Source organism: Nannospalax galili, unplaced genomic scaffold (genome assembly GCF_000622305.1).
Source record: "Nannospalax galili isolate Female #2095 unplaced genomic scaffold, S.galili_v1.0 scaffold870, whole genome shotgun sequence".
NCBI lineage: Eukaryota > Metazoa > Chordata > Mammalia > Rodentia > Spalacidae > Nannospalax > Nannospalax galili.
Genome location: NW_008329130.1, coordinates 1523954 through 1551800, shown reverse-complemented (window position 1 = coordinate 1551800; position 27847 = coordinate 1523954). Strand labels below are relative to the sequence as shown.

Sequence of the window (27847 nt, the reverse complement as noted above, 5' to 3'; positions counted from 1 at the left end):
GGGTCAGCTGGAAGCCTCTGAAGAACTTGGACACAAGGATGCAAGAACATCAATTCTCTCATTATCCTCACAGTTCATGACACTTAGCCAGAATCCTGACGGGATTTTAATGAACTAGTCAAGCTGAATCTTAAGTCTGTGTAGGAAAAGGAAGGGCTGGGGATAGCCAGGCCACTTCTGAATGAGATCTGCTGTGAAGCTGAGTTGCAGAGGCAGAGTGGTGCCGGGTCTGAGGACAGATGGTCTAGCGGAACAGAAACGAGTACCCCAGTTCCCACTTATTTATGGAAATGAGTATGGATTCTGACACAGCAGAATCCTTACCAATGTAAAGATGATGGCTGTTTCAATAAATGGGACTGGACATTTATTCATTGTGGGATGAAAATAATACATGCTGGGGCTGGAGAGATGGCTCAGCGGTTAAGAGCACTGACTGCAGAGGACCCAGGTTCGATTCCCAGCACCCACATGGTGGCAACGAACCGTCCTTAACTCCAGTTCCAGGGGAATCCAAAGCCGCCTTCTGACCTCTGTGGCATTGCATGACACGGGTGCCCTCACATACATGCAGGCAATATACTCATACACACAAAATAAAAAATAATAAAGAAAATATTTTAAAAAAATACATGCTTAGCCAGTGTTTGTAATTAAGCTCTGGTTGAATTGTGTTGTGTAAAAACGTGGCCAGAGAATCTGTTCTATGGATTTTTTAGTTTTTGAAAGTAAGCCCAAGGAAATAAATGAAACTTCGGGAAAAATGTTTTCAGCGTGTATGACATACAGGACTTTTTTTTTTTTTTTTTTTTTTTTTTTGGCCTTTTTGAGACAGGGTCTCCCTATAGCCATGATTCACTATGACCAGGCTGGCCTTGAACACACAGAGATCCACCTGCCTTTGTCTTCAGAGTGCTGGGATCAAAGGCGTGCACCATCATGCCCAGTTGAGAAGATGAACCCTTGTTATTTTGCTTTCCTGATGTGTGTTTATTGATATTTTAAAATTTGTCATAGTTTTGACACTAGGAGTTTTATAAAAGATGAAAGAGTAGCTGGGTGTGGTGGCACATACCTTTAATCCCAGCACTTGGGAAGCAGAGGCAGGTGGATCTCTGTGAGATCGAGGCCAGCCTGGTCCACATAGTTCCAGGACAGCTGGGGCTACAGGGAGACCCTGTCTTAAAAAGACCGAAATAAACCCCAAATCCAGATGAAAGACTTCCTTGTCTTTTCTACTTAAAGCATGTCCCAGGTGGATGTGGATTCAGGAATTGAAAACATGGAAGTGGATGAAAATGACCGAAGAGAAAAACGGAGCCTGAGTGACAAGGTTGGTAAGGGACAAAGCCCTTGCTTTGCTCCTCGGTGCAGGTAACACCAACACTGCCATGCTTGCAGCTGTAGAGTCTGTTTGCTGTGCACCTGCTCAGAGGCTCTATGTAGGTATGGTCTCTTTCTTTTGAAGAAGAATGGTTCAGCCTCCCCCCCCCCCCCCCCCCCCAGGTTCTCATTACATAGGCCACACTGGTGTGGAACTGGGCTCAGCTCCCATGTACTATGATCACAGGTGTGCTGTCATTCCCAGTTCTGTCTCTCTTCTTAGTGGCAGTGTAATGCCATCCCTCTACTTGGCTCAGGTCCTTATTTTTAGTCAGTAAACTTATTTTGTAATTTGCTTTGAGCTAGCTACAGTTTTTATTTGGGGGGGGTCTTTGTTAAAGTGGTTGCTCATTGTATCTTTGGCCATATCCTGAGATAACTGAAGCAAGAATGTATAAAATCCAGAAGTAAAAACTTTTGAGGTCTTTCTATTTTCATACAAGATTTGTTTCCTATACTTAATTTTTTTTTTTTTGCTTTGATTTTTTTGGTGTCCTCCATGGTTTAAGTAATCCACCTTGCTTTTCCCTTCAGAAAGCTAATAGAGGTAACCTGTTAACAGTTCTTAGAAGTTGGCCCACAGCATCTTAGTGGTGCAGTACTGTTGTTCATTAATTCTTTAGTGTTTCCAAAGTTCTCTCATATGATAGTTCATCTGTAGTGAAATATAATGAAAAATGTTTAAGTTTAGGAAAACCTTTGAAGGAGAATTGATTCTGTACCTAGAATCAATTAAGCTCATTCTTTAGAGTTCACAGACAGTAAGTAGATATAGGATGTATCTGTGTCCTGTGTAGGTCATGAAACTTAAATTTTGTAATGTTGACGTCATCACCGTAGATTTGGATTTCTCTTGATCAGTAGGTGAATGGTTTTATGTGTTTAAAAAATGTCCTCCTTAATAAATGAATTAAATTTGAACCAAGTGTCTAATTCATGTCTCCGGGAGTTGATTAATTCTCATCTTCCCCACTAGGAGCCTTCTTCGGGCCCTGAAGTGTCTGAAGAGCAGGCTTTACAGCTGGTCTGTAAGATCTTCCGAGTCTCCTGGAAGGATCGGGACAGAGATGTCATCTTTCTCTCTTCTCTTTCCGCGCAGTTTAAACAGAACCCTAAAGAAGGTGGGACTCTCTCTACCATAATCTTTTTCAGAACACTTTGGAGAAGGAAGACCTGAGAGCCTTGTGCTTCTCTGTCTGCTTTGGGGTACACTTAGGGTTGGAGGATGCTTCTTGGTGGGGTCACTGTGTGTGCTCACGTTCTTCACTTTCCATTCATCTTATTAATAAGTAATTTTTTTTATTTTTTATTTTTTTGAGATTGGGTCTTTCTGAAGCCCCAACTGGTCTGGAACTCACTATGTAGACCAGGCTGACCTTGATCTCACAGAGATCAGCCTACACCAGTCTCCTAGAATTAAAGATTAAGGATGTACACTACCACACCTGGCTAGTAAATTCTTTTTTAAAAAATATTTATTAGGCTGGGCTTGGTGGAGCACACCTATAATCCCAGCACTCTTAGACAGAGGCAGGGGCAGGGGCAGGGGGATCTTGTGGGATCAAAGCCAGGTCGGGCTATGGGGGCCCTGTCTCAAAAAAGATAATGGGAAAAAAATTTTTATTTGTGTGTGTGTGTATGTATGTCACGTGTGTGCCAGTGCCTATGGAGGTCAGAAGAGTGTTGGATCTCGTGGAGCCGGAGTTCAGGCAGGTATAAGCCAGCTAACGTGGGTGCTGGGCACAAATTCTGGTCCACTGCAAGAGCAGCAAAACCCTCTTACTGCCGAACCATCTCTCTAGCCCCATAAGTGTTTTTTACTTTAATGATTTCTACAAAAAGAAAACTATGGAGATAAGTTCATGGTTCCACTATCTCAGGGTTGAAGTTTTTCCCTTTGTGGTAGAAACTTTGAGAGGACATCAACCTTCTATAAAGGACAAGTATGGTGGGTGGACCCCAGGGACTCTCAGAATTGTTGACCCCATTGATTTGCAGCACAAGCACCTCAACTCTGTCTTCTTACAGTTGATATCTTTCTAGATCTGTTCTGAATGTTTACCAGGAGATGTGTAGGCAGTGGAGTGATTTTTTTTATTAAATTGCTGAGCAAAATAGTATATATTTGCTGTGTTCCCAGGATTCTATTTTAAGAGGTTAGCTGTGCTGAACTGTACTTAAAATAATAGAGTATTTTGCCAAGAGACAGCTTTATGGGGCACTGTGGCATTTTACTTAAGTTAATCATTGCAGTAGAGGTTGGGAGCTATGCTAGAGGGGTTTTGGTTTTTGCTTGTTTCATGTTGATGCTACTTGCAGTTGGTTTTTATTTTCCCTATCACTGGGATGTAACAGGACCACCGTAATGAGAATTTGTCTGTTTTGCTCACTGGTGTACATCCCCAATCCTTAGAGTGTGTTGCCCGTCTTCTGGAAGGAAATGGGTAGGCCTCTGGTTTTAGCATCTTCTTAGTAACTAATCTGGCTGTGGCGGTGAGCTTGGCAACCTTTGTTTTAATGCCTTGCCACATGTTATTCTTGCTCTGAGTCTTAAGATTCTTGTGATTTTTGGTACATATCAACAGTCATTTTAAAAATGATCTAACCAAGTAAAATTTACATGGTTTAGAACTTTTGTTCATGGTGTTCAAATTGTATCTAAAGACCAATAAAAAAACCAATGGGGAGCTGCAGAGAATAAAGGCAAAGCCAGGCTGTGTAATCTCAGCCAGAAAGCCAGATGGGGACTCAGTATTGAACCCCATAAGATCTTCTGAACCTTGGGTTTAATGGTTTTTTGTTTTTGTTTTTTAGTATTTTATTATTTTTATTTTATGTGTATGAGTGTGTTGCCTGCATGTATGTGAGTGCACTCGTGTCATGCAATGCCGCGGAGGTCAGAAGAGGGCTTCGGATTCCCTTGGAACTGGAGTTAAGGACGGTTTGTAACCACCATGTGGGAGCTGGGAATCGAACTCGGGTCCTCTGCAAGAGCAGTCAGTGCTCTTAACCACTGAGCCATCTCTCCAGCCCCAATAGTTTTTTTTAATAGTAAAGTGATCACTAACTGAGAAATAGTAACCCAGGTACATCTGCTGTGGGATAGTAGCCTCAACTCTAGTAGGCAGTTAATGTGTATTAGCAGTAAGTCTGATTGTGCTCAAACTTTGTTTAAATAAAATTTAAGTTTGGTATAGTTTTAGATTTACAGAAAAGTTTCAAAGAAAGCACAGTTTTCCTTAATTTAACATTTTATATAATTATGGTGCATTTACCCAAACTTAGAAATTGCTAGGGACTGAGCCAGTGAGGTGGCTCAGTGAAGGTGCAGTCCCTGATCCTGATGGAAGACCTGAGTTCAGTCTCTGGAACCCACATGGTGGAGGGAGCAGACTGACTCCTGAATGTTCCCCTTGAGCTTGCACAAATGCGTGTGCACGCACACACACACACACACACACACACACACACACACACACAAATAAGAAATCACTATGGACAAAACACCAGGCACTTTTTAGATTTTAGCAGGATTCCAGCTAATGACCTTTCGCTGCTGAGAATCCCATCTAGGATCCACATAGACTCTGATTCCATTTGTCTTACTGAATCACTGCATAGAGGAAGAACCATGAGTAACCTGTTTTTTTATTTTGCCTTCCCAACAGTGTTCTCTGATTTTAAGGATCTCATTGGCCAGATTTTAATGGAAGTGCTGATGATGTCTACTCAGACACGTGATGAAAATCCATTTGCCAGTCTGACAGCCACATCACAGCCCATTGCCACGGCAGCTCGGTCACCAGACAGAAATCTCATGCTGAACACTGGCTCCAATCCCGGAACAAGCCCCATGTTCTGCGGCCTGGGCTCCTTCAGTGCCAGCTCCTTGTCCAGGTTGGTTTGAAGCTCTGCACATCCCGCTGGGTGTGAAACAGCCATTGCTGAGAAGGAAGTGTTTCTGCCCAGGGTCGATCTGTGCCATGGGCATTACGGTGCATGTCATGAGAGGAGAGGGATAGTGATGGAGGTGCAGTTATCTTTTCTTGATTAGATGTCTTGACTTTCCATAGTTGTGCTAATAGTAGATTAAATTTTGGAAACACATGGCTGTTCTTTGAAAGGGGGTCATTGGCTCCTTCATATCAATATAGCAATTAGTCTAGTCATTTGTAAATGCTCTTATACTTAAGCTCTTAGAGATGTGTAATATAATTATACTATCCTTTAAAAGCCTGACATTTTCCATTTCTGGTTATTTCAAGATCTTCTTTGATTTTTCTCCCCCCCACCCTCCTACTCATTCAGCCTCTATGAAACTAGTCCAGCCTCCTCTGCCAGCGTCTGGAGCTCTGCCCTGAGTCCATCTTTTGCATCACCTTTGCGTGCAGCCAGCCATTCGGCTGTGCCTTCCACTTCCTTTGGCCCTCACAGTGCCACTACTGGTCCTATGACCGGAAGCCAGCCCTCATCCCCTCGGTACCGGCCCTATACTGTCACGCACCCGTGGGGGCCTTCGCCTTCCCACACCCCACGGTCCTCAGGCATGTCCATTCTGTCTAGTTCCCCAAGCCTCCCCGCCCTGCCAAGTAGTCCCCAAGCAGTCCCCACTGGCAGTTCCAGACAGAGGCCCAGCAGCAGGGGCCCAGCCTTCCCACCAGACTCACCCAGCAGACGTCCCTCCTCCCTGCGGATCTCTCCTAGGTATTTATCTGCAGGAGAGCTGCGTGTGTGTTTGCAGTGCAGGAAAAGAACATTAACACGGTTTGACAGAATTGCTGTGTGACACTGACCTCAGTTGAATTTCGGGAGCTATTTCCGGTTATTAACCTGTGTGGCTAGCTCTTTGGTAGGCATGTGTCCTGACTCCATGCTTCTACCAGCTTTAATCCCATGAGAAAGTAGCTGCCCTGCTGTGCTGCTTTCTTCCCCTCCTTATCTTGGCTCCTCCTGATGTCTAAACAAAAAACAAAGAATTGCGATTTGTGTGATCTAGTTACATGCCATTTCTCATTTCAAATGCATTCCTGAGACTGTGGTCAGTGTTCTGTTTGAGAATTGGGGCTCACAGGACCTGTTGACTTCCTGTACTGTGCCAAGGGTTGTTGAAACACAGGCAGCTCCTGGACCAAACTGAGCCTGTGTCTGCTCTCTGATGCAGCTTGCGTCACACCTTGATGCCTTGAGCTTTGATTTTATGTGATGTCAGCCTCTTCAAAAGCAGCAGCAGCAGAGTTCCAGGATTCCAGTGGCCCCCTTTCTCAAATGCACTTGTGTATTTCTGTAATGTAGGGAATTGGATTTCTGCATGTTCATGGAAAAATTTTTACCCTAAGATTTGTTGAAAACGACAGCAGCTGCCAAATCTTCTCGTTTCTTGTCTCCTTTATTCCATGATGACCTCTTTTGCTTCTGTTGTGGTAGTATGTACGACAATCCTTTCTCCTTCCTCGTCCTCGAACTTTCTGGGGACAGTAGTGATGAAGAAGATGAAGAAGATGATGATGATGATGGTGATGATGAAGGTGGTGGTGGTGGTGATGATTTTTCTTGTGTCCAGTTTGGGTCCAGGTATCAGCACAATGGAGTCTTATCCTTGCATGTGCTTTAGGTGCGTAGGAACTAACTTTAGTAAGAGGACTCTGCTTTGAATCCAAGCAGCCCAAAGTCAAACTTGCCCGCCGGCAAGTGCACTAAACAGGAGGGGCTTATAATGGGACAGAGTTGCCATTAAGTTGGTAGGAAAACTTATCTCTAATCATTTGTCAAATACCTGAAAACAGATTAACTGCCATTCATGATTGAGTTCACCTGCCTTTAGGTAGCGAATGAGGGCCTCTGTTTATCTGTGTTGAGTTTACCTGCCTTTAGGTAGAGAATGAGGGGCCTCTTTATCTGTTGCAGGAGTGTTCTTGGTCTCATTGAATGGATGGCTGGTGTTCAGGAAAGGCGCAGGAGCTCAGCCTAGGCTATCTGGAGGAGCGGCCAGTGTAACTGACATTCCTTTTTCTTCTGACCTTGGGCTTCCCTGAGCACCTCCTGAGTCTCAGTGAAGTGCAGCCCATTTGTTTCAGAGGCTAAAACAGGATTCAGGGTGTCACCAAGTGTCCCCCTGAAACCGAGTTAAAAAAAGCAGGGTGTTCTAGGTGACTTCAAGTCCCCAAATACAGTAGCCCTGTGTTTCTAACCCTCTGACTCATTGTCTTAACAGTTTCACTCTTAAACTGAAGTTTCTTCTGGACAGAGTTGGTATTTATACTCAACAGTGTTCAAAAATAGCTCCAGGCTATAAATAGAGACTGCAGTAGGAGCTGGGTACACTTCATTAAATTTGACAGCTCATAAAGAGAGAGAGGGTTGTTGACACAGGGTTGAATATTGATTCAGGAAGGTTGATATTTGTATTAGGTTAAATATTTTATTGCCATTTCTCAAGTAAATTTTCCCCAAAGGGGAAAAATGTCTTTAGAATCCTGTTCTGTGACTATAGTTCACATAGCAGGCATCCTTAGGAATCTCTTTACATACATGATAAAAATGTTGTATCTGTTAGAGCAATGTTCAATGTAATTCCTTTTTTTAAAAAAATTTTTATTTTTATTTTATGTGCATGCATATATTGCCTGCATGTATGTAAGTGCACCCATGTTGTGCAATGCCCGCAAAGGACAGAAGAGGCTCTTGGATCCCCTGGAACTGGAGTTATGGACAGTTGTTAGCAGCCATGTGTGTGCTGGGATTTGAACCCAGGTCTTCTCCAAGAACATTCAGTGTTCTTAACTGCTGAGCCATCTCTCCAGTCCCCAATGTAATTCTTTTTAAAAAGATTTTACTTATTTTTATGTGTATGAGTATATTGTCTATATGTATATAAGTACACCCATGTCATGCAATGCCCGTGGAAGTCAGATGAAGACATCGGATTTCCCTGGAACTGGAGATACAGATGATTATTAGCTGACAGGTAGTTGCTGGGAATCGAACCCAGGTCTTCCACAAGAGCAGCCAGTGTTCTTAACCACTGAGCATCTCTCTAGTCCCCTCAATGCACTTTTTATTTATTCATTCATTTATTTATTTAATGTGTATTAGTGATTTACATGTGTGTAAGTGTACCACATGTTTGCAATGTCAGTAGAGGCCAGAAGTAGGCTTCAGATCCACCTGGAAGTGGAGTTATGGGTGATTGTTATTAAGCATGTAGTTTACCTGTGTTCATACAGGCGTGTAAAATAAAAATAAAAATTTTGAAAAAGACTTGGGAACTGGAGAGATGGCTCAGTGGTTAAGAACACTGGATGCCCCTTGCAGTGGATTAGAGTTTAGTTCCCAACGCTCATGTCAGTTGACTCACAGCTGCCCATAACTCCAGCTCCAGGGGATTAGATACCTCTATGGGTACCTGTGCTCACATGCACACACACCAGTGAGTGAGCCTGTCTCAAGAAACAAGGTGGACTGAGGATGGAGAGAGGACTCAGCAGTTAAGAGCACTGGCTCTTCTTCCAGAGGACCTGGGCGTGGTTCCCAGCACACACATCACAGCCATCTATAACTCCAGCTCCAGGGGATCATACACCCTCTTCTGGCTACCACAGACATTGCATGCATGTAGTACACTTAGATACATGCAGGCAAAACACTGATATACATAATAATAAATAAAATATTTTTCAAAACACAGATATTGACTAGCTCCTGAGGAACAACACCAAGGTTGACCACGCACACGCATACACACACACACACACACACAGATCTTGGTAAATGGGAAGGAATTGCATTGGAGTCCTTTAAGAAGCAAATCTTGGTACATATGAAATGCAGTTCAGTCTGCACAGATGTGCTGCATGAATTAATCCCTGGGAATATGTTTGTTGTTTTCAAGAGATTCTGCTACATTTCTGTTAGGTGAAATAACTACTTGATTAAATTGGACTGCTGATGTAGTTACCAGAAAATGGCTCCCATATTCTTACAAAGATGTTGTAATTTTTTTTTAGATATTCTTAGGGCTTAAACACTTCCAGTATTTTAGAATTTCAGACTTATAAAGTCATAACCAGGGCTGGAGAGATGGCTCAGCTGTTAGGAGCACTGACTGCTCTTGCAGAGGACCAAGGTTCAATTCCCAGCACCCACATGGCGGCTACGAACCATCCTTAACTCCAGTTCCAGGGGAATCCGAAGCCCTCTTCTGACTTCCACAGCATTGCATGACATGGGTGCACTCACATACATGCAGGCAATACACTCATACACATAAAATAAAAATAATGAAATATTTTTAAAAAATTTTTAAAGTCATAACCTATATAACCCCTTTTTTGCATAATAGAGATGAATTGCTGATTTAGTGAGTAGCGTGTGTGTGTATGTGAATCTGTCTTAAAGACTGGATCTCACTGTGTTGACAACGCTGGTTTTGAACTCCTGGACTCAAGCGATCCTCCCTCCTCAGCGTCTTGGGGAGCCAGGATTATTACTACCACTGTTGGCCTCTTTTAAATATTTAAGTGTTTGTTGTTGGCTTGAATCAGCTGATATAATGTACACCACTTTCTCTTGTGCTACATTCAGCCTTTACACACTTCTTTTCTTTTTGAATTTTTTTTTGATTTTTTTTATTTGTTTTTTCTTGTGTGTATATCATACAGAGCATCCCACACAATCTTATTCATCTATATACCACTTCCCAAATGGCACCCTCCCATAGCCTCCCTCACCACACACACACTGGAGCCCATATACTCTGTCATCCCTGTTACTGCCCACCATGTTGTCTCTTTGAATTTGAAAATCCTTAACACAATAGTTTTGATTTGAGACCGGGTCTCCCGTAGCCCCAGCTGTCCTGGAACTCACTATGTAGACCAGGCTGGCCTTGAACTCACAGAGATCCACCTGCCTCTGCCTCCCGAGTGCTGGTATTAAAGGTATGGACCACTGGCTGACCATTTTTAATATTGAGGTAATGATTTCCTTTGGCACCCTTTAGCATTGTTGTTTTTATTTTTGTTTTAGGTGTATGAGTAGTTTGCCAATGTGTAAGTGCACTCATGTCATGCAGTTCCCACAGAGACCAGAAGAGGGCGTGAGATCCCCTTGTACTGTAATTATGGGCAGCCACCATGTGGATGCTAGAAACTGAACCCAGGTTCTCTACAAGAGCAGCCAGTGTTCTTAATCGCTGAGCCCTCTCTCCAGCCCCTAGCATTGTTTTTATGATTGTGAAACATGCTGATAGACACATTTCTATGTTGGGTTAAAGTTTCATTTCACTTTTTCTCCTTTCTCCTCTTCAGTGTCAGCTAGTTGTTTGCTGCCTGATTCATGAAATATCTCTTAGCTTTGAAAATTCCTTAATATGTTCTTAGTTCCTTTGTTTGTATTTCCTGGCACATGATAAACTTCTGTTTACTGCGTCACGGTGTGTTATGTAGTCCAGCCTGGTCACAGTTTTCTGCCTCTGCCACCTGAGTCTGGGACCCCAGGTGTGTGTCCGTGCACTTGGCACCTTGTCAGCTTTCACATTCCAGTAAAATACTTGAAAGTGTTTGAAGTGACAGTGATGGGCTCAAATGGAAATTAAAGTGAAATCTAGTATGTTGCTGAGATGGGGTGTAACTTACGTAGCAGTTGAATCAGCAACACTAAGCATGTTGCATTCACACACATGAGTTGACCTGCTAGCTAAAGGTGCCACGTCAAACTGACTCCTTGCAACTGGTAAGGACCTGTCATCAGACACTAAAATTTTTTTTTTTTTTTTTTTTTGGTCTTTTTGAGACAGGGTCTCCCTGTAGCCCCAGCTGGCCTCAAACTCACAGAGATCCTCCTGCCTCTGCCTCCCAACCACTGGGATTAAAGGTGTGCGCCTCCACGCCCGGCTCAAATTTTTCATTTTAGCAGATGTTAGAAACATGGAATTATTGCCATAAAATGAAAATTATTTTCACTTTAAACTCAAGTAAGATAAGTTTTTGTTGACATGTAAGAGCTGCTACAAGGAAATTGTCTCTGAATTGCATTTAGGTGCAGAGCTGTATTTTATTAGCAAAGTCTGTCCTTGGATGTGCGGTGAATGTGATCAGTGAGTGGCTGGCTTCAGCAGGTGATAGAGGACACTGCTGATAGCTCAAAACTCAGATTGCTGCAGCACAGGCAGGTTTGTGCTCAGCACCTTTGAGGATTCATTACACTTGGCATATTTGTGATTCATTGAGTGTTTCCTGTGCTTTGTCACACAGTTCACCTTTCCATTGTCTGGCCAGTTAGGACCTACCAGACCTGGCTGTCAGTGAATAAAATGCACCAAAGCATTCACTGCTATGGAGACACCGGGATGAACGTGTTTTGCTTCAACAATCCCAGACTGTCTTGTCATCTTGTGCTTCTCTAGTGAAGTGCTTCGTGGTAGCTTAGAGACCTTGCGACAGGGTCTCTTGTAGCCCAGCTGGCCTGGGCCTCACTGTGTAGACCAGGCTAGCCATGAACTCAGAGATATCCATCTGCCTCTGTTTCCCCAGTGCTGGGATTAAAGGGGTGTGCCACCTTGCCCTGCTCATCTCTTTATTTTTAAATCAGACTGAATTGTAGATTATATAATTCAAATTTGTTAGATTCTGAACTGAAAACCACAAATTTAAAGCTGGTCCTATTTCACCTTAACTGAACTATTTCGATGTCCTGGTTTCATTCTGAGGTCAACCGTGTATATTTTTCCCAAATGCCAAGGTGATTTATGTGCATTTTTTCCAAAACTGGTTATCCATATCTCTCTGGGCGTATAACATGTTGCTGTGTCTTAGTCTTTTGTGAGCCTTTTAGTTTCTGTGCTGCAACTTGAAGGAAGTCTGTGTCTGCCAGAATCCTGACATTCCTTTGTCATTTCTTTTTTTGTCTTTTTGAGACGTGGTCTCTGTAGCCCCAGCTGTCCTGGAACTCACTATGTAGACCAGGCTGGCCTTGAACTCATAGAGATCTGCCTGCCTCTGCCTCCCGAGTACTGGGATTAAAGGCGTGAGCCAACATGCCTGGCTCCTTTGTCATTTCTATATGGAATATTTTTGCCCACGTTTCTCACTTCTTTCATTCAGAATTCCTTGTTCCCTATGCCTTGATTAATCTCTTTGTTATTTTTGTTTTGTTTCAGTTTTCTATGTATCAGCTAAGCATAGTAGATAAATACCCGGTTTGGTTTCTGAGTTGATGGAGATCAACCTTAACTTTGTCTAATTTCCTCAAACCTACCCCTTGTGATGTTTGGCTTTTGTCTTTGAACAGTTGTTAAAGTTAATGGCAGTGATCTCTTGTTGATGGCTTACAAGGCATTTCTGCAGTCTTCACTGAAGCCCCTACAGTTGTGATAGAGGTTCTGGGCTCAGGAAACAACTAAGCACTATGCTGGGACTAAAACAAGTCTGCTTATTCCTCATGCAAAATTTTTATTTTGTTTTTATTGTTCCATTCATCTTGTTTGCTGAAAATCTTGAAAATTTTATAGCAAATACATTGATATTTCCTTCTGCAACACTTTAGTAAGTTCTGGCCTGTTGCCAAAGGCTGGGTGAAGTTTCGTCAGATCTACACTAGACATCTCGAGGGTATTACCCCAATCTCAGAACTGTACTCCTCAAGTGTTGCATTTTAATGTTGTCTGGCCTTACTAACCTCAGGTCTGCCCAAATGATGTTGGTCAGTTTGGGTTACGAATTTGAGATAGACTTTATGTGTATAATACTTGGCAGTAGCTCTAGTCCTTCTGGTTTGTATGCTGCTGTCCAAAAGAAGGCTGAGTTCCCTGGTCAGGCTGTAATGTGTTCTCTGGAGATCACCGGTTGGCCTGCAGCAGGTGACACGGGTGACTCCACTTGGGTTGCATGAGCGTCTTTGCTTTGTCCTGGGTACAGGGCTCCTAACGGGCTTTTTGCTGCTGAGTGACAAACTTTTGTAGAGAAAATGCCAGGAAGAGGTAAGCATTGTCAGTGCTTTTTCTCTTCTCTAAAGTTTGGGCGCCTCTGGTGGAGCAAGTAATTGGGATTCCTACAGTGACCATTTCACCATTGAAACCTGCAAGGAGACAGACATGCTGAACTACCTCATCGAATGCTTTGACCGAGTTGGAATAGAGGAAAAAAAAGCACCAAAGGTACTCTGACACAGATTTACCAGAAAGAAAGCAAACTGGTTATTTGTTTGAGAGTCCTTGCCCCTAGGAGAAGGCATTCACTGCCTTTGCCAGTGATGTAGTTACAAGCAGCTGTCCTGAAGCAGGGAGTGTGCTCGAAACTTGGCATCTCTGAGACTCCAGCCCACACGTGAAGCCAAGTGGCCTTGGTTCACACTGCAGCTAGTTGCTGCCAGTGCCTCACGTGGTGCTGACAGTTCTGTGTCAGTTTCTCCATTGATAGGGCAAAATATTTGGGAAACTCAAAGGAAGAAAGGCTTGTTTGGGCTCAGGATATTTTAGTCAATGGGCAGCTGGTTCCATTGTTTCTGGGCCATGCTGAACATCATGATAGACAGGCATGGTACAGCCAAGTTACTGTTGTCCTGGTGTTGAGGAATCAAAGAAAGACAGGAAGAGTCCCAGGATTAGTTACACACTTGAGAGACCTACTTCCTCTAGCTAGGCCTCACCTGCCAATTCCAGCTGTCTGTGAATCATTATGCTGATGAAGCCAGATCTGGAGCTTAGATCCAGTCACCCCTCAGAAACCCATCAGCTAGCAACCAAGCCTTTAACACAGGAATCTTCAAGGAATGTGTTTAGATTCAAACCATGATCAGTAGCCAGAGGTAATTATAGTACAAGTAACCAACGCTGTGGAACGCCTGTACCATAGATTGTGGGACCTTTGCCCAGTGCACATTAGCTTGACTCGTCACACTCAGTCTGCAGTCCAGAGCAGCCCCATGTAAGGTAGACATTCCTTCTATTGTGTATGTGATGCCCCTCAGAGATTCAGTTCCTAATTGTCCAGAATTTTTTAGTTGTAAGTCACAGGGCCTGGTTAAGCTAAGGGCACAGCTATCCACTGTTTCATTCCCTATTTTCTCACTCAGAATTCGTTGACCAGTTCTAATTTGATGCTGGCAGTACATGTGGGTAATATATTACTATAGCTCGTCCATTGTGAGGACAGGGAGAGCAGTGTTGCTTTCCTGGCCCTTTCAGCCTTGAGCAGGATGGTGTGTCTTACACTGATTGTCACTTTCTTCTCTAGATGTGCAGCCAGCCAGCAGTCAGCCAACTTCTGAGCAACATACGCTCTCAGTGCATCTCCCACACTGCACTAGTGCTGCAAGGTTCCCTCACACAGCCAAGGTATGGATGGAAAGTTTAGATCACCCTCTGCTAATGTTTAGTAGGGAAAGAATCCATCTCCCAGTGGGTGGCCATTTCCAGATGTTTTATACCGTGTTGGATAACCCTGTGGCCTGTGTGGTGAATGTGTTTTATTGAATAAGCACAGCTCCCTTCCCTTCTAGAATACTGCGAAGATCCAGCAGTATTTACTCATTGGAATATGGAACCAAGGCAGAATAGTAATAGTTTAAGTGTTTGAAATTTATGAACTTCTATCATAAAGTGAGCATGTTCCAGGTGTCGCCTCATTGATTTCTGTTACTTAGTATTAGGGAATAGTGGGGAAAACCAGGTGGAAAACCAGGATTACATGCCTGTAATCCCAGCACTCAAGAAGCAGAGGCAGGAGGATTGCCACCAGCACAGGCCAGCCTGGTCTACATAGTAAGTTCCAGATCAACCTGGGCTACATATTGAGATGTGTCTCATTAAAAACAAAACAAAATAAAAAGAATAATGACAGAATAAATAATTTTGAAGTTGACCAAAGTGCTGTAGTGTGTGTTTCAGAAAATAATGTAAAAATGTCAAGTTTAATAAAAAATTGCCTATTTCCTTTCTTTTATGCAAAAGTACATAAATAAAAAATGACAAAGTCACATTTCTTCATTCTGGCTGTTATTTCCTGTACCATAATTATTTGCTTTTTTTAATTAATTAATTAATTAATTAATTAATTTTTTGTTTTTGTTTTTGAGACAGGGTCTCCCTGTAGCCCCAGCTTTCCTGGAACTCACTATGTAGAACAGGCTGGCCTTGAACTCACAGAGATCCGCATGCCTCTGCCTCCCGGGTGCTGGGACTACAGCACCACACCCGGCTAATTATTTGTTTTTAAATCTTTTCAAAATGAAGAAAAATTTAGGCTAGGCGTGGTGGCACATGCCTGTAATCTCAGAACTTGGGAAGCTGAGGCCATCCTGGGCTACATAGCGAGACTCTGTCTTAGAAAACCAAATGACAAAAGAAAAAAAGAAACAACGAAAATTATATACACATACTAAATAAAACTTAACGTTAGTAAGAGACCAGACTGGCCTTCAACTCACAGAGATCCGCCTGCCTCTGCCTCCCAAGCGCTGGGCTTAAAGACTTAAAGACGTGCACTACCACGCCCTGCTTACGTTAATAAATGCTCTAAAGAAATTACTGCTAATCTTTTTTTCTCAATAGGCATGAGGCATGAATAAATAAAAGTGAAGTATCACATGGTTCTTTTAAGTTATTTGTTTATTTTGCAGTACTAAGGATCTAGCTCAGGGCTATTTGTGCTGAATATTTGGGGGGAGGGTCATGTTTGCTTTCTGACTGGGGCCAGTGTGGCTATGACATTCACAAGCTTTACCTGGGTCCTCAGGTCCATGCAGCAGCCTTCTTTCCTCGTGCCGTATATGCTGTGCAGGAATCTCCCGTATGGCTTCATTCAAGAGCTGGTGAGGACTACTCACCAGGATGAAGAGGTGTTTAAGCAGGTACAGTCAATTCGCTGCCCCAGCTTTTAGCCCAAGTGCTTCTATGCTGACACTGATGTGTAGATGCATCTGTCATGGAGCAGGGAGGGAATCATGAGGCCCAACCCCTCCCATACAGTTAATGGTTGCTGGGAGATGGAGAAATGTGTTCTTCAGTGATACTGGTAAGGTGCCCGTGCCCCTGTAAACAACCCCTCAGCTGTTCCCCTGTAAACAACTTTAAGTAAACTCATTGGGTCATAAGGAGAAACAAAAAGAAGACATGAAAGTGGAGGAGGCTGGTTGGGAAGAGGATGAGGATCAGAGGGAGCAGGACGGGACAAGAGAGGGCAGGGTGGCGAATGTGATCAGAGTACGTGAAGTACAGAAACCCATTGTGTATAATTGATATATGCTATAAATGTTGGAAATGTCTCCTCCTGGATCTCAGTTACTTGCTTAGAGGGAGACCTACCTAAGATTCTTTTCCGGAGGAGATGGAATTGGCAGCCACACTGATCGAGTCCTGTGCTCATCTCCAACAAATCAGTCAAGCGTCGAGTCTTTGAAACACAGTTCACACTAAGTGATGTGGGAAAGGAGAAAAAATATAAAAGCACATTCCATGCCTGTTCTAAAGGAGCTTTCTACATGACACTTTGAAGAGAGTGAGGCCAGATGGGTCCTGTGAAAAGTTAGTCCTCTGAGTTTGTAAGATTAATAAATTAATGACCAAATCTGCCACCTGGCATCCCTGTCTCAGCAGCATTCACACAAGCCATGTTGATGGCAAGATTTCCATAGAACTTTCCTACGACAGAGCAGTGTCTCTTTGTTTTCTTTCTAGTATTATTACTCATAATTCTCATCTTCGAGACCTTTGAGTTCTTGGGGATTGCGTTTTCATTAGTGCAGGATTCAAGGATCAAAATCCCACCTAAAGTTTCACTCTGAACTTGGTTAACTGCTTATCTTCAGTCCTGGTCTTACTGACTTTCAGGCATAGCAAAGGTGGCATCATAAGTGAACCTCAATGAAAACTAGTAAATTTTTCAGGAGGGTTAAGTGAAGCAACCTTAGTGGTGTGGCAGGCATTAATTAGGATACTTTCCTTATGAAAAACAAAAAAGCCAAAAAAAAAAAAACCCAGCATTTGATGAACCCAGATTAGTTTTAAAATCAGGTCAATAATCAGCTTGTTTAATTGACAGACTTCTGCAGGGGTTATAAAGTGACCTTTTGGGGTCTTGTACTTGAGGTGAGAGGCACCCAATCCTTACAGAGTATTGTTTGGGCGGCACAGACAGGCTTATGTGAATCATAGAACACCATGCCTTCTCAGACCCCCAGGCCACAAGTGTGGCAGATGTGAACTACCGAGTCCTTGGCTTAGAGTCTCCAACTCCGTTTAATGTCTGACTGGTGCTTCCGGATGAGTAAACGGAAGTAAATTTAGAATTGGAGACAGAGTTGTAGCTTTTGTGTGTGTTATCAGCCCTGGGAGGTATCGACTTGGAAAGAATAGAATTAAAGTACAGTATTTAGGTCGCAAAAATAATGTGTGGAACAGCAAGATGGCTGAGTGGGTAACAGTTCATGCACCAGCCTGATGATCTGAGTTCAGTTCCCTGGAACCCACACTGGAAGGAGAGAGCCAAAGCCCGAGAATTGTCCTCTGACCTCCACACATAACAGCGTGGCTCACATGTACTCACACTTGTACATTATGTAAATGTGCACAGTAGTAATAAACAAGACCACATGTTAAAGATGTAATGATGAGGGGCTGGAGAGATGGTTCAGCGGTTAAGAACACTGGTTGTTATTGCAGAAGACCCAGGTTCAAATCCCAGCACCCACATGGTAGCTAACAACTGTCCATAACTCCAGTCCCAGGGGATCCGACAGCCTCTTCTGACCTCCGTGGGCATTGCACGACACAGGTACACTTAACTTAAACCTACATACAGGCAATACATGCATATACATTAAAAAAAATGTAATGCTTATTCTTATTTACCTGTTTATTAAAAATTAAGCCCTTATTTGTACAAGGGAAAAACCTCTACTAGAAAGTTTATAGCATTTATAGAAAAACATATTTAAAGATTGTTCAAGGGGCTAAAGTGGTGACTCAGTGAATAAGAGCACTGCCAGTTTTTGCAGAGGACCCAGCACTCACATAGTGGCTAATAATCATCTATAACTCCAGTTCCAGGGGATCTGACACCCTCTTCTGACCTCCACAGGCATTACATGATATGGGTGCATTTACATGTATGCAGACAATACACTCATACGTGTAGACAGTACACTCATACACATAAATAATATATGTAATACTTAAAAATTACTCAAGATGAGCAGTTATGACATTGATTCTTGGGCTTCTTGAACTTTTTTTGCCATTCCTCTTTGATTGCAATCTTGGACCCCCCCATGCTGAGTGCAGGTTGTCCATTTTCAGGTAGCTGGTGGAAGCACATTACTGTACCCTGATTATCTGAGATAATAAAATGCAGTGATCTCTTCCAGAGCTGTTTGCATATCTGAGAACACTGCACAGATGTGTCATTTAGGGCACCTCTTTTGATGGTGTTTCTCTCTTATGCCAAAAGTTCTCAGTATGATGGGATGAACTCGAGGCTGAGGGATTTGTACTCCCTTTACAATTTGTGATTCAGACTGTCAGCTGCTGTTTGTGTTTATGTTTGATCTTATTAGTCTTGGAGCCCAGCCCACTCCTGAATGTGTGGGTCGGTGAGTAGACTGTGAAGCATGAAGGGGAGCTGTGCTGAGCGAGATTTGCATGGTATTCCCAGTATTAAAGCCCTTCCCCTTGGTGCCCATCAGCTTCCACGCCAAGTGCCTATGTTATTTACACTGGCTGTAGTCAAGCATTTAGCCATTGTCCCTGTACTCTCGATTCGATTAATGTAATAAACAGCAAACTTCTTTAATGCTGTTGATAGTTGAGCAAAAGGTGGAACACGCAGCCTCGCTTCCTTACAGATTATAGGTGTGCGTTGATCAGGAATGGAGTGGAGAAGGTGCAGAGCTCTGCTGGTGAGGCGGGAACCCTGCACAGTCCTTCAGCAGCTCTGCTTTGTTAGACTTCGTCATCGTCCTCTTCTGGAACACTTACTTTATGGTTAGCCTCGTAGATGAGCAGAAGTCCAGAATGAAGTCCAGCCGAAGTCCAAAATCCTTTGTGTGCAGAAACAAAGGTTACTGACTTGCATGCTTAATTTTCCTTAAACCTAACATTTGTGGTTTTGTTTTGTTTTGTTTTGTTTTTCCAGATCTTTATCCCCATTTTACAAGGCCTGGCGCTTGCTGCCAAAGAGTGCTCCCTCGATAGTGACTACTTTAAATACCCCCTCATGGTAAAAGCTTGTTCTTTTTCTTTAAGACATTCAATAGATGTTTCTCTTTCAGGTTAAATGTACACTTTGCTTTCAGGTCTGTGATTAACTTAGTTTTTAATTTCTAGTTTTCTGAGAAAGGGTCTCATGTCTCCCAGGCTAGCTTTACATTTGCTGTGTAACTGAAGATGCCCTTTAACTCCTGATTTTCCTGCCTCTACCTTCAAGTACTGGGATGACAGATGTGCATCACTGTGCTTGGCTTACTTTGAAATTTAAAACAGATCATTGTGTTGGCCATACAGAGTGTAGTGTGCGGCGAGCTGCCTAAATGCAGACCGTAGCCTCCTGTATTCAACCTTTCCAGTCCTAGACAGCAATCAGTGAGCTGCCGATGTCATTGTGCTTCAGTATGCTAGATAGCTAGTGAAAAAGATGATGGTTGGAGCATCTTGATGATTATCTGAGCAACAAGCAAACCATAGTTGGGATTAAAATAACATGGAACTGGCAGGAGGGCTCACTGGTTAAAGATACTTGTGCAGGCCTGATGGCCTGAATTAAATCGACAGAATCTGTATAAAGGTTGAAGTAAAGAACAAGCTCCACAAAGTTGTCCTCTGAAGTGCTCCCCCCCCCATTATACATATACACAATAATAGTAAGTTGGGGGAGAAAAGCAATTATTCTTTTAACATGATCTGGCAGTGTAGCTCAGACTGACCTCAACCTCAAGTCTCTCTCAGCCTCCTGAGTGCTAAGATTACAGCTGTGTGCTCCCCTGTCCAACTGAGATTTAAAAGTAATAAAAATTATTGGGTCAGAGAAATGGCTTAAGCAGCAAGTTAAAGCACTTGCATGCAGTACAAGCCTAATCACCTAGGTTTGATTCTGGAACTCATGTTTAAAAAATGTGGATATGAGGTTGGATAAATGGCTCTATAGTTAGAAATACTTTCTGCTTTTGAAGAGGACCCAGGCTCGGTTCCCAGCACCCACATGCAGCTCACAACTGCCCTTAACTCTGGTTCCAAGGGATCCAACTCTCCCTTCTGGCCTCTATGGGCATTACATGACACTGGTACACTCACATACATGCAGGCAAAACACTCATACATGTAAAATAAAATTTTTATGTATATTTTTTATCTTTTTGAGGCAGGGTCTCTCTATAGCCTTAGCTGGTCTAGAACTTACTATGTACTATGTACTGTGCAGGCTAGCCTTGAATTCACAGAGATTCGCATGCCTCTGCCTCTGGAGTGCTGGGATTAATTGAAGGCTTGCACCAGCATGCCCAGCTAATAACATTTTTTTCATAAAAAACACAAATGTTTTTAAAAAGCTGGATGTGCCAGGCATGGGGAACTCCACTGCTATGCAAATAAGAGGCTCTCTCCTGTTCCAAATTTGCTTCTTGGAAATTATGGGAGACAATGTCTTTAAGTATTCCTAAGTATTTGCTATAGAAATATAATGAGAAAAATGTCAAAACATGGAACTAGTTTCCTCTTTGTACATTTACAATTTGTATGAATTGAGATCATAGAGGAATTATTATTTTAAATTATGTTTGCTCCTTTTACTTATCCTGTTATACCATTCGTTCATCCTTAATTGACGATCTGTCTGGTGTGGGACTCCAGGTCACAGGAATGCAGGAAAACAAGTTTCCTTCCCTCAAAGTTCTTAGTTCATGGTAATAATCACATCATAGCAAAACAGCCAGTTACATGTGGTAAATGGTTAAAAAGTGTGTGTAAAGGATATAGTTGTTGTGAGACAAGGTCTCACTGTGTCGCCCTGGCTGGTGTACAACTCATAGCCCACCTAGCTGGCCACAAACTCAACAGGGATCTGCCTACCTCTCCCTCCATATTGCTGGGATTAAAAGTGCTCCACCATGCCAATCAAAGGGTCTATTTGAAAAAAACAAGGGGCTGGAGAGATGGCTTAGTGGTTAAAAGCACTGACTGCTCTTGCAGAGGACATGGATTCAGTTCCCAGCACCCACATGACAGCTAACAACCCTCTAATAACTCCAGTTCCAGGGGTTCTGACACCCTCTTCTGCCCTTCATGGGCATTACATGACACTGGTACACTTACATACATGCAGGCAATACACTTGTACAGAAAAAAATAAAGCTAAATAAATAAATAAATAAATAAATAAATAATAAAGGGGCTAGAGAGATGGCTTAGCAGTTAAGAGCACTGACTGCTCTTGCAGAGAACCTGGGTTCAATTCCCATCACCCACGTGGTGGCTACGAACCGTCCTTAACTCCAGTTCCAGGGAAATCGGAAGCCCTCTTTTGACCTCTGGCATTGCACGACACAGGTGCACTCACATACATGCAGGGAATACACTCATACACATAAAATTAAAAATAAATAAATAGAGCCCAGCGTGGTGATGCACGCCTTTGATCCCAGCACTGGGGAGGCAGAGGCAGGCTGATCTCTGTGAGTTCAGTGTGAGTTCAGGGACAGCTGGGGCTACAGGGAGACCCTGTCTCAAAAAGACTAATAAATAAATAAATAAATAAATAAATAAATAAATAAATAAATAAAACATTTTTAAAAAATTAAAACTGTCATATCATTAAAACAGGCTAAAAGTTCGTAACAATGCTGGGAGAGAAGGTAAGACTGAAATTCTTTTTTCGTCTTTTTGAGACAGGGTCTCCCTGTAGCCCCAGCTGTCCTGGAACTCACTATGTAGACCAGGCTGGCCTTGAATTCACAGAGATCTGCCTGCCTCTGCCTCCTGAGTGCTGGGATTAAAGGTGTGCGCCACCACACCCGGCAAGACTGAAATTCTTTTAACAAAATAATTTAAGGCCAAGCATGGCTCATGCTCTCGTATGTCCTGCCCTTGGAGGATTAGCATGAGTTAGAGATGAACCTTGTCTACACAGTGAGATTCTGTCTCAAAAATTAAAGAGATGGTTCAGCAGCTTAGAGCATTCACTACTCTTTCAGTGGCCCCAGGTTCAATTCCCTGCATGTACATTGAAGCTGACAACTGTCAGTAACTCCAGCTCCAGAAGATCCAGTGCCCTCTACTGACCTCCAAGGGTATTGCCTACACTGGTGCATTTAACATTGTCATGCATTAAAACACTCCTACACATAGAAAAACAATAATAAATGAATCAAAAAATAATTTTTTTTAAATCAGGTGTGTTTCGGGGCATTGGTAGAGCACGCCTTTAATCCCAGAGGCAGGCGGATCTCTGTGAGTTCAAGGCCAGCCTGGTCTACATAGTTCCAGGACAGCTGGAGCTACAAGGAGACCTTGTATCAAAAAGACCCCCCCCAAAAAAAAAAAATCAGGTGTGGTAGTGCATGTCTGTAAACCCAGCATTTTTGAGGTCAAGGTAGAAGGCAAGAGCTCAAGGTCATCCTCAACTACATTGTAAGCATGAAACCATCCTAGGCTGCATGAGAACTTGTCTTAAAAAGCCATCTTCCTCCCCGCAAAATGAAGAAATGAATAAATAGAATTTTGAGCCAGGTGTGCACTCAGGAGGCCAGCCTGGGCTTCATGGTTCCAGACTAGCCTGGGCTACGTAATGAGAGCGTATCTCATAAAACAAAATAAATAAATTAAATGGATGTTTTGAACGTGTAATTCTTTACCATGTTTTGTCTGTGGCTGAGAACAGGATGTGAGATAATCTGCTTATTTGCTGTTTGGATCATGAGGTCTTTTAGTTGATGCTGATTATCACTGCCGTGTAAACGCTGCTTTTACAAATGGTCTTTTGAATTAGTTTAGTGTTTTAGTGAGGTGCTTTCAGTGACAGCTGCTAAATGTCCTTGTGTGAAAAACAAAAGCCGTCTTGTGGTAGATGGAAATTAAATGGGCCACTGTTGATGCTTGTACAATAGTGGGGGTGGGCAGGAGGAAGACTCCTGGAGCTAAATCAGAAATGACTGGGATTTTCCTCTAGGTCAGTGGACCCTGTTTTGTCCTATACTGGGATCACATAAGAATTTTATTTTTAAATGTTGGTGCCGCTGGGCATGGTGGCACATGCCTGCAACCCCAGACTGAGTCGTGAGGATTAAGAGTTCCAAACAAACCTGGGCAATATAGCAAAACATTGTTTCAAGAAAACCAATGATAATAATAACATCAACAGCTAATGATAATAGCAATGCTGAGGTTTCTCTTAAATTATGAAGGGTACAGCATGGTGTCGAATTTTCTCTAGCTTCTCCTGTAATATGAATGCAGTGTCCTGCCCTAGGCAGTGAGAACTTGAACTTCTTAAATACTCGGTGTAGTCAATGTTAGCATTGGCAAGATTAGCACCTAAAATTAATAAGACAAATCTTTTGACTTGGTAAGCTTGGAAAGGAACGTTCACCTTAAAAACGGGCTAGAGAGATGGCTCAGCAGTTAAGAGCACTGCCTGCTCTTGCAGAGGACCAAGGTTCGATTCCCGGCACCCACATGGCAGCTAACAACTGTCTGTAACTCCAATTCCAGGGGATCCAACACCGTCTTCTGACTTCCCCAGGCATTGCATGACATGGGTACACTTACATGCAGGCAGTACAATCGTACACATTAAATAAAAATAATAATAATATAAAATAAATAAATCCCAGTATTTGAGAGGCAGAGGCAGGGGAATCTCTAAAATCAAGGCCAGCCTGGTCTACATAGTGAGTTCCAGGCCAGCTGGGGCTACAGAGGGACCCTGTCTCAAAAATACCTAAATTAATAAATACACATCTTTCTTTGTATACACACACAAAATATGCCTGGAAATCTGTTAATCAAAATGTCAGGGGGCATTTTATCTATGACTGATTTCTGATTTTGCTCTGAGTTTCTGCCTTATTTCAAGTTTGTCTTTGTTCTCACTGCACATGTATTCAGTTATTAAGTAGTAAAGTAGTGTGGCTGATAACCTTACGGAGAGCATCCACAAGCATTTGATTGACTCCGCTCCTGCTGTTGCTATGGCAGCAGTTGGAGGAGCAGCATGCTGCAGCCATTCTTTCTGGTCTTATTTCTAGGCATTAGGTGAACTCTGTGAAACCAAGTTTGGGAAGACGCACCCTATGTGCAATTTGGTAAGTGCCTGCCTGCTGAGCCCATACTGTCTGAGTCTGTGACAATACAGAGGTCAGTTCTTTTTTTTTTTTAAATATATCATTCATTATTTTTATTTTATGTGTATGAGTGTATTTTCTGCATGTGTGTAAGTGCACCCATGTCGTGCGTTGCCCAAAGAGCCAGAAGAAGGCATCAGATCCCCTGTAACTGGAGTTACAGACGATTGTTAGTGCCATGTGGGTGCTGGGAATCAAACCTGGGTCTTCTGCAAGAGTAGTCAGTTCTCTTAACTGCTGAGCCATCTCTCCAGCCCCGAAGAGGCCATTTTTAAAGTACTATCAGTGAAGCTGGGCGTGGTGGTTACAGGGAGACCCTGTCTCAGAAAGAAAAAAAAAAAAAGTAGTATCAGTGAAAGACATTTGAATGTAGAGGCAGCATGTGGCTGGGTGGGTGGGGAGGGCAATGCTTAGCTGATAAATTGTTGTTATATGTGGTATTTCCTGTGATGAAGTGTTTCACTCGCCTATGATTTTTCTGGGGTGTGATTTTTATACAAGTAGACTACAAGCGCTGTGGGAGAATGTACTCCTGTTCTTTGGATAGTGTCAGAACAGTTCTTTTGAATCCCACTCAGGAGTATCTTGAGCGATTATAGGCAGTTAGTGGTTGCTGCAAGAGTCATGTTCCTCAGAGCCGTCCCCATTGGTAAGGTGAGTAATGCCCATGGCACTAACGCAAGCAACCTGAATTAGATGCAGTGGGTCACAAAATAGACAGGAAGGTAGGAGAGAGGCTTGTGGGATAAGACAGGATAATGGGAGAGAAAAGAGTATCTTGAGCTATGAAAATTCAGAGTATCTAATAGCTGTGGAGTTGTTGGAGGATGCCCTCTGTCTGAGTTGAGAAAATATCAGAAGGATTCTCACCTGTCTGTGCCTTATTGGGGTGCTAGGTGACAGAACTGTGCTGGTGGCCAGAACCACCCATGTGGCTGCTTGCTGAATGCTCCGAGTGCCTCTTCACCAGCCTGACTGGTCTCTTCCATGTCATGCCTAGGTTGCGTCTTTGCCCTTGTGGTTGCCGAAGTCCTTAAGCCCTGGTTCTGGGCGGGAACTGCAGAGACTGTCCTACTTGGGGGCCTTTTTTAGCTTCTCAGTCTTCGCAGAAGATGATGTGAGTACTGGGGCTGTGCCTACTTGCTGCTCCTCTTCGGTCCTTCCCAGATGGCCGCAGTATACTGATTGAACGTTTCCTTCCTTTCCAGGCAAAAGTGGTTGAGAAATATTTCTCAGGGCCTGCCATTACCCTGGAAAACACCCGCGTGGTTAGCCAATCACTGCAGCATTACTTGGAGCTTGGAAGGGTAGGTGTTCAGAGGATAGGGGAAGAAGCCTTAGAAGCCTTAGGGGCATTGTGGTCTGGGTCCTGCCCTCTCTCCAGCTTGCCTGTAGCGTTGATATGAGGCCTTGCCGAAGCACTGATCCCATGTGTTCTTGGTGAATCTTCACTTCTAAGTTGTGAAAGTGGGGAAAGTGTGGGCTTGGTTATCAGGGTCAGTTGGTCAGGGAAGGAGGTAAGAAAGGCCATTTCATTAAAGGTGTGCCTGCTTCCTCTGCCCACCATACCACTTTACTCCCTGGTCCTCGTGGGCATGGGCACGCAGTTCTCTGTGCCAGCTGTCATCAGGTTCCCCGGAATGAGTGGAAGAGGAAGGTGGAAAGTGGGCCAGCCCTTCTTCACATCAAAACCCATTAACTTTGTTTTTAAAAATAATTCAGCAAGAGCTTTTCAAGGTTCTACACAGTATTTTGTTAAACGGCGAGACCCGTGAAGCAGCTCTCAGTTACATGGCAGCCATCGTCAATGCCAATATGAAGAAAGCGCAGATGCAGGTAGGATTCCCCAAACGGCTGCAGTTGTTAAGTCTGTTTAGTGAGGACGTAAGTCAGCACCTCTCACTTGTGTTGTGGAGATCTGGAAAACAGCACTGAATAAGACAGGTGAGCCTCCTGCTTGTATGGAGCTTGTATTCTTGGGTAGGGGCTAGGCACATAAATACATCCTAGTATTAACTAACACCTTAATGTTATTATCCATGCAGGGCTGCTAATTGTTTAAGCTGAAGAAACTGCCATGTGGTCACAAGAGGAACTAGTTCTGGAGTTTTTATATACAGAATGTTTCACAATGTGGGTGTTGTCCTTGCACAGGGACCATGCTAATCTTCTCCGTAACTGTCTAGCTTAGTATATGTGCTGCTGAATTGAGTGCTCTTGAGTGTTTTGAGGGGAGAAAAGGAAGAGAGAGGAAGCCACATTGGTTGTGGTTTTGCATACTAACTTTGAAGTTGGGGGAAATCCACTTAAATTCTCTGAGCTTCAGTTCTCTGTGACATGTGAACTGGATCCTGCCAACCCTAGGTCATAGTGGCCAGTGCTCAGTTGGCTAGCACATGCTGTAGGATGACAGTGGCCACCACACACATCGTGCCACTCTTTAGAATATGGTGGTGTTCGAATGCTCCACCTACTTTCATAGAAGCTTGTGCCAAAATTTGTGGTCAAGTCCTTGTTTTAAATGCTTTTCTTTGTACCTCACAGGCAGACGATAGACTGGTGTGTACAGATGGATTTATGCTGAATTTCCTTTGGGTACTGCAGCAGCTAAGTACAAAAATCAAGTTAGAAACAGTTGATCCCACGTATATATTCCACCCAAGATGTCGGATTGCTCTCCCAAATGACGAAACACGGGTGAATGCAACTATGGAGGATGTGAACGACTGGCTGGCTGAGCTCTGTGAGTGGCATGTTCATTGTTAGGTCACCTCCCTTATCTGGACGAACCTGTGAGACAGATATGCACCTAAAATTAATGCAGTAAAAAGTTCTTGTTTGAATTATCCAACACAGATACATAAAACAAATGAGTGGAGGAAAGAAAGAGAAATAATAACACCAACTTATTGTATAATCTTACACATATATAATACCAATTAAAATTGTCATGCACTATTTCACAGATGAATGAATGATTTAAAAATTGGAATATTTTAGCCGGGCGTGGTGGCGCACACCTGTAGTCCCAGCACTTGGGAGGCAGAGGCAGGCAGATCTCTGTGAGTTCAAGGCCAGCCTGGTCTACATAGTGAGTTCCAGGACAGGTGGGGCTACAGGGAGACCCTGTCTCAAAAAGACA

General features: G+C 43.1%; 1 protein-coding gene and 1 non-coding gene across 3 annotated transcripts in view; one reads left to right on the top strand and one right to left on the bottom strand.

Annotated features, from left to right (window-relative positions):
- Ube4b (ubiquitination factor E4B) overlaps window positions 1-27847 on the top strand; it is a 132964-nt gene that overhangs the window by 61169 nt on the left and 43948 nt on the right. For both annotated transcript variants that reach the window (XM_008831837.3, XM_029562872.1), the window contains exons 4-15: window positions 1246-1333; window positions 2360-2504; window positions 5052-5280; window positions 13393-13534; window positions 14613-14713; window positions 16113-16227; window positions 19509-19592; window positions 24610-24666; window positions 25706-25822; window positions 25914-26012; window positions 26428-26541; window positions 27250-27448. In XM_008831837.3, coding sequence (XP_008830059.1) covers window positions 1246-1333; window positions 2360-2504; window positions 5052-5280; window positions 13393-13534; window positions 14613-14713; window positions 16113-16227; window positions 19509-19592; window positions 24610-24666; window positions 25706-25822; window positions 25914-26012; window positions 26428-26541; window positions 27250-27448 — 1490 coding nt within the window. The remainder of the gene's footprint in view (window positions 1-1245; window positions 1334-2359; window positions 2505-5051; window positions 5281-13392; window positions 13535-14612; window positions 14714-16112; window positions 16228-19508; window positions 19593-24609; window positions 24667-25705; window positions 25823-25913; window positions 26013-26427; window positions 26542-27249; window positions 27449-27847) is intronic.
- Window positions 26816-26920, bottom strand: LOC115070167. Its single transcript, XR_003849369.1, has one exon. It is a non-coding gene; the product is annotated as a U6 spliceosomal RNA (small nuclear RNA).